This window comes from Papaver somniferum, chromosome 9 (genome assembly GCF_003573695.1).
Source record: "Papaver somniferum cultivar HN1 chromosome 9, ASM357369v1, whole genome shotgun sequence".
NCBI lineage: Eukaryota > Viridiplantae > Streptophyta > Magnoliopsida > Ranunculales > Papaveraceae > Papaver > Papaver somniferum.
The window spans coordinates 147365891-147375789 of NC_039366.1; the positions used below are offsets into that span (position 1 = coordinate 147365891).

At 33.5% G+C, this 9899-nt stretch overlaps 1 protein-coding gene across 1 annotated transcript; it reads right to left on the minus strand.

The window, feature by feature from the left end:
- Nucleotides 1–1494: 1494 nt before the first annotated feature.
- Nucleotides 1495–3485, minus strand: LOC113312688. The gene is made up of 4 exons (XM_026561425.1): nucleotides 3389–3485; nucleotides 2498–3295; nucleotides 1619–2112; nucleotides 1495–1521 (listed from the first exon to the last, which is right to left on the minus strand). Exons 1-4 carry the CDS (start codon nucleotides 3483–3485, stop codon nucleotides 1495–1497), a joined length of 1416 nt encoding a protein of 471 aa, XP_026417210.1.
- Nucleotides 3486–9899: the final 6414 nt, after the last annotated feature.

Below are 9899 nucleotides of genomic sequence, written 5' to 3' on the forward strand. Positions count from 1 at the left end.
TACTGATTAAAAATTTATGAAAACCTATCAGAGTTTACATGCAACTTCTACTTTGTGTTTCTAGCACTTAGAATTGGCAGTACATAACTATAAAACTGTAGAATAAGAATCAAAAGTGATATGCAATGTGTTTCATTTTATTTCTGATACATAGAGCCACCAGTACATATATCAAATACTGAGGTTTTTTCTTAATTAGGTTGTTTTTTGGACGTACATAAGTCCAGTAGTGAATGGGTAACATTGTTTATGTGTCTATTTACCACTGTTTGTGTTTCTGGCACATAATTGGCAGTACATAACTAAAAAACTGAGACATTGTAGTGTTTATGTACTCTAAATTCATCTGTTTCTTTGTTTATGTGATAATGATCTTTGGATATGAAGTACATAAGGCCAATAGTGATTGATTGTGTTTCTGAGATGATGAATGTGTAGTCCATAAATGTTGTACTGAAATAAAACCAATTAAATTTTGCAGGTAAGGTTGTGCCAAAATCTGTTAGGAAGTTGTATAGGTCTGGTTTCACAGCATTACATAGCATGGTTGCCAGAATGAAGGCGAGTAAATATACTTTGAGTGAAGCCACATTGGAAAAGATAGCCGAATCTTCTTGTGGACAGATGTTTTTGATGTTCTGGCACACTAAGTACTCAGAAAGTCATTGGGAAAAGTTGGAAGGTGCAGTGAAAAAGTACTTGAAGTGTTACAAAAGGGGTCGAGTCAAGAATGAGCTCACATTTTAGTTTGTTAGAAGAGGTGAAACACACATTATGACAAATAGAATTAATAAGGGAGAACTGAAAATCTAAAACTCATGGGTATAAAGGAATGACAGTGCACGTTGCCTTGTTGTGGTGAGTTTTCTTCTTACAGTTGGAACAACGGACGGACTTCCTAGCTTTCTCCCATGCATTCTTGATACGATTTCCCTTTGGCCTACCTGGTGGAACTCGTGGATGGGGTGGAAAAATATTATCCTCTGGCAGATACTGCTCTGGCCTGTTGTAGTTGGGGATTGGTCTGATAGCAATTGAATACAGCTGCTGAAAATTTGTAACTTTGAAGTAGTCTTCGATATAGTCTACGTATCGATCACCCTTGGCAGATATAGCTGTTGTAGCATGAGAGCATGGAAAACCATAAACACGCCATCTTTGGCAGGTGCAAGTCTTGTTCAGCAGATCAACAGTGTGAGACCTGCAGATGCGTAAAAAGCTTTTCAGCACAAATAACTTAAAAGCAGTACATATATGCAGCACTGCAAACAAATACAAAAAAACAAAACATATGATTCACTCCTACATGTATGCTATAGTACAGTAAAAGTTGTTTTATGGGATAAAGCTAACCTAGGCGAATGAATCTCATACTCATACGCAGATGACTGAGTCACATTCCAAACTCGACTAATTTGAATATGTTCTTTAAGTAACGCCTCGTAGGTAGGAGTGAGCTTCTCTGGGTCCATCAAAAGACTCATTTTGCGACGTTCATTCATCAACTCCATAACGCGTAACCTATGAATGGAACAAAAAGAACACCTGTAATAAATTTTGAACAAAAAAAAAAATGAACCAAAAACAAAGAAAACACCAACAAAAAAAACACACACACAAACCTGATCATGTCAACGAGGGCGCAGGCAGGCAACCTCTTGTCTTTCCGAATCCAATTATTGAAGGACTCAACAACGCTTGATGTAGTCTGACCAAATCTACAGCCAGTGAAGAACGCGCTGGACCAATGTTCCCTAGGCATATTGCGGCAATACTCAGCAACCCCAGGCCTTCCCATTAACTCCATTTCCATTAGTGCTTCTTCATATCTTGCTGGTGTGAGAGCATAAGTTGCTTTTTTGAAACAATCCATAACTTCTTTGTACTTCTCGACCGATTTCCTGATTGGTAAGTTTCCTTGCAAGTGGTAGTAACAATAGCCATGATGGGAAGTAGGAAAGTGTTTAGGAATAGCCCTCAACAATCCTTCATGACGATCAGACATAAAGGTGATAGGACGGTCATCAACAATGTTGCTAAGATTGCACATAAACCAATCCCAATTGTCAACATCCTCTCCTGGGACCAATGCAAAGGCTAGCGGATAAAAACCTGCAAAAAACAAACAATACATATATTATATAATGTCACTAAATATGTTGCTATATTCATAGACGTAACATATATTATGTACTGGAAAATAGACTAAGAATTTCCAGTACATAATAGACATGTTGTACTCAAAAAAAGGTCTTATGCTTACATATATGAATTAGTGTGTGTTAGACACAATAACTTTTCAGTACATAAATGGTATACTCAAAAAGTTCCAACGGTTAAAAGCAGTGAATAACTTGTAAACAATAACAATTAAAACGTAACAAAGAGCACTTGCCTTAATTCCCATTCAGACAAGTAGCAGCCATAAGGGTACCTCTAAATATCTCGGTCAGAAAAGTTGCATCAACAAAAATCATTGGTCGACAAAGTCTATAACCTTCAATACAAGCGCCTATTGCAATGAATAACCTTTCAAATGTCTGAGTTGGATCGCTAAACTGAAAATCCGCATAAGAACCAGGATTTGTTTCTTTCAATGAATTCACCCACCAAACCAGATCAGAGTAAGACTTTACATCATTCCCAAAAATTTCATGGTGTGACCGTTCCAAACCATGATATGCATGGTGATATTTTATATTAACACCAGCACCAACTTTTATATAATCTTCAATTTCGCGGGGCTTGATAAGTGGGTTGTGCATCACACGATCATGAATAAGGTTGTTTACCAGCTTCTTCGATACTTTAGGACTTCTCAACTTCACACCAGCTCCACAAGTGTGCCTCCCAACATACTTTTTTATCCTAAAAACATCGCAAGTAGAATCAATAGCAACTGCATGGATCATCCAAGTGCATGGGACTTTACTGCATTTCATTGTGAACCTTTCACGATCATTCTTCACCTTTGTTACGCGATACCCAGTCTTCAAACAATACTTTTGACAGGCCAACCGAACAGCATCAACACCACCATGAAAAAGCTTGTTAGGATCATCAAAAACATTCTCCCACCCATCGGACAGAAAAGGTTTAACAATTTCTTTTCCATCAGTTTCATAACTATCTCTGTCTGCCCTAATCAGTTCTGAATTGTTGTCGACGTCGCTGAATGTATAGGAACTACATCCACCAGCTGAAAGAAAATCCACATGCAGCTCAAAGAACGCCGATTTCTTTGAAAAATGCAAGGAAGCGAGACCATGAAGTTGAAAGTCAGCAATCACATGCACTTTGACACCATTCTCAACATAAGTGATGATAATCTCAGAAGGGTTCAAGGTTCTCCAGTTTTCACAAATAAGAAATTTCAGGTCATCAATACAAGATTTAAAAGTAACCAGGTGAGCAAAATGATGATGCTTATAGTAAATGTATGCATAGCAGTAGGTATTTGGATTGGAATACTCTGCATCAGACATGTTTTGAACCTGCAAATGTGACAAATATGTAACAGTATTAAAATACAGTATTTCACATACGTACTGATGGGTCAAACTAAAAAAAGTGATAGATTTATGCAAGAAACAGAATCTAAGAGCATAAACAATGAGTATGTCATATATGTACTGCTGGATAATACGATCTGAAAGTGAGAACAAAACTGATTTTGAAAAGAAAACAGAAAGATAATCAAATCGAAAGCTAAAATAAGCGAAAAACTTAACAATCTAACCAAATAACTGAATAAATACGAACAAGATTCATAAAAAAACAAACAGAACACAACCAATCTCCATGATCCAAAATTCAAATCTTAAACATGATTCAAAAACTGTAGCAGAAACAATGAGTATGTCATATATGTACTGCTGGATAATACGATCTGAAAGTGAAAACAAACCTGATTTTGAAAAGAAAACAGAAAGATAATCAAATCGAAAGCTAAAATAAGCTAAAAACTTAACAATCTAACCAAATAACTGAATAAATACGAACAAGATTCATAAAAAACAAACAGAACACAACCAATCTCCATGATCCAAAATTCAAATCTTAAACATGATTCAAAAACTGTAGCAGAAACAATGAGTATGTCATATATGTACTGCTGGATAATACGATCTGAAAGTGAAAACAAACCTGATTTTGAAAAGAAAACAGAAAGATAATCAAATCGAAAGCTAAAATAAGCTAAAAATTAACAATCTAACCAAATAACTGAATACATACGAACAAGATTCATAAAAAACAAACAGAACACAACCAATCTCCATGATCCAAAATTCAAATCTTAAACATGATTCAAAAACTGTAGCAAAAACAATGAGTATGTCATATATGTACTGCTGGATAATACGATCTGAAAGTGAGAAAAAAACTGATTTTGAAAAGAAAACAGAAAGATAATCAAATCGAAAGCTAAAATAAGCTAAAAACTTAACAATCTAACCAAATAACTGAATAAATACGAACAAGATTCATAAAAAACAAACAGAACACAACCAATCTCCATGATCCAAAATTCAAATCTTAAACATGATTCAAAAACTGTAGCAGAAACAATGAGTATGTCATATATGTACTGCTGGATAATACGATCGGAAAGTGAAAACAAACCTGATTTTGAAAAGAAAACAGAAAGATAATCAAATCGAAAGCTAAAATAAGCTAAAAACTTAACAATCTAACCAAATAACTGAATAAATACGAACAAGATTCATAAAAAACAAACAGAACACAACCAATCTCCATGATCCAAAATTCAAATCTTAAACATGATTCAAAAACTGTAGCAGAAACAATGAGTATGTCATATATGTACTGCTGGATAATGCGATCTGAAAGTGAAAACAAACCTGATTTTGAAAAAAAAAACAGAAAGATAATCAAATCGAAAGCTAAAATAAGCTAAAAACTTAACAATCTAACCAAATAACTTAATAAATACGAACAAGATTCATAAAAAACAAAACAGAACACAACCAATCTCCATGATCCAAAATTCAAATCTTATAATGATTCAAAAACTGTAGCACAAACAATGAGTATGTCATATATGTACTGCTGGATAATACGATCTGAAAGTGAAAACAAAACTGATTTTGAAAAGAAAACAGAAAGATAATCAAATCGAAAGCTAAAATAAGCTAAAAACTTAACAATCTAACCAAATAACTGAATAAATACGAACAAGATTCATAAAAAACAAACAGAACACAACCGATCTCCATGATCCAAAATTCAAATCTTAAACATGATTCAAAAACTGTAGCAGAAACAATGAGTATGTCATATATGTACTGCTGGATAATACGATCTGAAAGTGAAAACAAACCTGATTTTGAAAAGAAAACAGAAAGATAATCAAATCGAAAGCTAAAATAAGCTAAAAACTTAACAATCTAACCAAATAACTGAATAAATACGAACAAGATTCATGAAAAACAAACAGAACACAACCAATCTCCATGATCCAAAATTCAAATCTTAAACATGATTCAAAAACTGTAGCAGAAACAATGAGTATGTCATATATGTACTGCTGGATAATACGATCTGAAAGTGAAAACAAACCTGATTTTGAAAAGAAAACAGAAAGATAATCAAATCGAAAGCTAAAATAAGCTAAAAACTTAACAATCTAACCAAATAACTTAATAAATACGAACAAGATTCATAAAAAACAAATAAAACACAACCGATCTCCATGATCCAAAATTCAAATCTTAAACATGATTCAAAAACTGTAGCAGAAACAATGAGTATGTCATATATGTACTACTGGATAATACGATCTGAAAGTGAGAACAAAACTGATTTTGAAAAGAAAACAGAAAGATAATCAAATCGAAAGCTAAAATAAGCTAAAAACTTAACAATCTAACCAAATAACTGAATAAATACGAACAAGATTCATAAAAAACAAACAGAACACAACCAATCTCCATGATCCAAAATTCAAATCTTAAACATGATTCAAAAACTGTAGCAGAAACAATGAGTATGTCATATATGTACTGCTGGATAATACGATCTGAAAGTGAAAACAAACCTGATTTTGAAAAGAAAACAGAAAGATAATCAAATCGAAAGCTAAAATAAGCTAAAAACTTAACAATCTAACCAAATAACTGAATAAATACGAACAAGATTAATAAAAAAACAAACAGAACACAACCAATCTCCATGATCCAAAATTCAAATCTTAAACATGATTCAAAAACTGTAGCAGAAACAATGAGTATGTCATATATGTACTGCTGGATGATACGATCTAAAAGTGAGAACAAAACTGATTTTGAAAAGTAAACAGAAAGATAATCAAATCGAAAGCTAAAATAAGCTAAAAACTTAACAATCTAACCAAATAACTGAATAAATACGAACAAGATTCATAAAAAACAAACAGAACACAACCAATCTCCATGATCCAAAATTCAAATCTTAAACATGATTCAAAAATTGTAGCAGAAACAATGAGTATGTCATATATGTACTGCTGGATAATACGATCTGAAAGTGAAAACAAACCTGATTTTGAAAACAAAACAGAAAGATAATCAAATCGAAAGCTAAAATAAGCTAAAAACTTAACAATCTAACCAAATAACTTAATAAATACGAACAAGATTCATAAAAAACAAACAGAACACAACCAATCTCCATGAAACTGTAGCAGAAAGAAGAAAATAGAAAAGATTAAGCAACATACCTGTTAAAATCACTAAAGAAATCTTCAAAAACCCTAAAGCGAGAAGAAGAAATAGAGCAGAAACCTGATGTGAATTCGCTGTTTTTTTTAGAAACTTTGAAATAGGCTGCTTAAATATATGTAGGATTGGAAGGGTAGTTTAGGTATTTGAAAATTTCACATGATTTGTCCCGCACGTGTACAGGACCTGGGATTAAAAAATTGGGTCCATTTTTATGTTTTCTTTTTATTATGGACCACTAGTTACTGGGCTTTAGTGGGTGGACCTGCCACTAACTAGTATCACTATAATACTACATATTGGTAATTCCTAGTTTAGTCCTAAGCCCATATATTTATTTATAGTAGGGTCCAACCGGGTTTTAGACTTATCACTAGGTCCATAATATTCTGAAAAGAACAAAATGACGAGCTTACCCTAGTAGTTACCACGTGTGAAGAATGCACCCACTATATATTCCCGTACAAAACCGCTGAAACGGTCAGAAAAATCATTAATGTTTATAACGTTACACAGAGAAACTGAAATCTTAACAGAGAAAATTCAAAGAGAATCTCAATCATTTTGAGATATCCATATTCTAACAAAACAGATCTCAAAGTTCATTCTCAATCATACGATTTCCCTCTGAAAACAACGTCTGATTCAGAGAAAAATCTAAAAACCTAATAATGGTTACAAGAAAAATCAAAAGAACAATCAGAGAAGAAGAAATAATAAGAGATAATAGTACTGCTCTTAGGTCATCAGAAGAAGAATCAGGAATTTCAAGACGAAAATCAAAGAGGAAAGAGAGTAACAAGGTTGAAACACCGAAATCGAAAAAAAAAACTTCAAAAAGTTCATCGGACGATGAATATACAGATGTACTAAAAAGAAAACGAAGAAAACCGAGTAACAACGCACCAATTCAGAAAAAAGGTACTATTTCTAACACTTTCAGTATATTTTTTGTTTCTGGGACATAGATCCACCAGTACATATTAGAAGTACTGACTAAAAATTTATGAAAACCTATCAGAGTTTACATGCAACTTCTACTTTGTGTTTCTAGCACTTAGAATTGGCAGTACATAACTACAAAACTGTAGAATAAGAATCAAAAGTGATATGCAATGTGTTTCATTTTATTTCTGATACATAGAGCCAGCAGTACATATATCAAATACTGAGGTTTTTTCTTAATTAGGTTGTTTTTTGGCAGTACATAAGTCCAGTAGTGAATGGGTAACATTGTTTATGTGTCTATTTACCACTGTTTGTGTTTCTGGCACATAATTGGCAGTACATAACTAAAAAACTGAGACATTGTAGTGTTTATGTACTCTAAATTCATTTGTTTCTTTGTTTATGTGATAATGATCTTTGGATATGAAGTACATAAGGCCAATAGTGATTGATTGTGTTTCTGAGATGATGAATATGTAGTCCCTAAATGTTGTACTGAAATAAAACCAATTAAATTTTGCAGGTAAGGTTGTGCCAAAATCTGTTAGGAAGTTGTATAGGTCTGGTTTCACAGCATTACATAGCCTGGTTTCCAGAATGAAGGCGAGTAAATATACTTTGAGTGAAGCCACATTGGAAAAGATAGCTGAATCTTCTTATGGACAGATATTTTTGATGTTCTGGCACACTAAGTACTCAGAAAGTCATTGGGAAAAGTTGGAAGGTGCAGTGAAAAAGTACTTGAAGTGTTACAAAAGGGGTCGAGTCAAGAATGATCTCACATTTGAGTTTGTTAAAAGAGGTGAAACACACATTATCACGTCGACACCAGGTGTAATGTTTGGAATTCCAAGAATAGCAGGAAGAAGAACTGATGACACCTTTTTGATGGGAGGTGGTGGATGGAGGCAGAAACCATTCTACATTAGACACTTTGGTGATAGCAACACGGTTACAAGGCCAATGCTACAAGATGCCATCTTGAAACTGCTCAAGCGTACTGGAATCAAGAATTGTAAATCTGAAGGTGGCGAAGACAGTGATGATGACAATGTTGAACAAGTACCCGATAGTGAAGATGATGAAGATATGGAGTATAGGATACCAATAGTAGATACTGAACAAACAATCGAAGATATGGTTAAGCTATTATGCCTGTTTATGTGTATTACTTTGTTTTTTACAACAAAAGATGCTCATAAACTCAAAGAAAAGTACTTTGGTTTAGTTGATGATCTTGAGAAGTCAAAGAATGTATCTTGGCCTGACCTGATACATAGTTTCTTAGAGAAGAAAATCAATCAGAACTACAACACTCCCGAGGATATCACTGGTTGTGTCGTCTATTTTTTGGTATCGATCATCTAGTACAAGCTTTTTTTTTCCAAGTACATATTTACTCTACTGTCATTTAAGTTTTTGTATTTGATTCTATTGATGTTATTTTTGTCATAGTTGTTATATGCGGAGCATACTCACTTGGTGAAACCAGTGACGTTACCAGATGATCGATACCTTCCAAGAGCGGCAAGGTGGAACATCAAAGAAATATCTGTTGAGTTTCTAAAGGATATGGAGGCTTCGCAATACACAGTAAGTCCCTAAGAAAAACAATACATATTACTAGGATAAGTTTTATTTCATTATGCTTCTTGTGGTTTTGGTTTAGGAAACAATGATGCACCAGTGCATATCTAAAAAACTGATTAAAGTTGATGAATTTAAGTATAATTATTTGTGTTTTCATAAATAATTATACTTAAATGATTTGTTTTAGTAGGACACTATCAGAAAAGCAGTTTTATGATTGACCAAAATGATTGTGTGTGTGTCATATGCACTATTTATTTGAGTACATATATGTTATACTGATACAAAAACTGGTTATATGTGTGTGTTATATGTACTTTTCCAGTTCTCTAAAGAATTTAAGGATGAATATATTATGTATGAAAAAGAAATGTTGAATGAAATTGCTCAAAGGCTTCCAGTTGAAGAAGTGTCATTGACAGTAGATTGGCAAGAAAAATTCGAGGATTTGGAAGTAAAGAATGAAGCTTTGAGTCTGACAATTGCAGAAATATGGTGTGAGTTACAGAGCAGGAAAGAGGATGGCCTCCCCATTGATGTGAGTATCCTAGAAGAGCTTTTGAATGATATATATCACAGAGCTTACCCACCTCTACAACCAAACTCGGGAGAAGAAGAATCTAGCAGTAGCTCTGAAGAAGG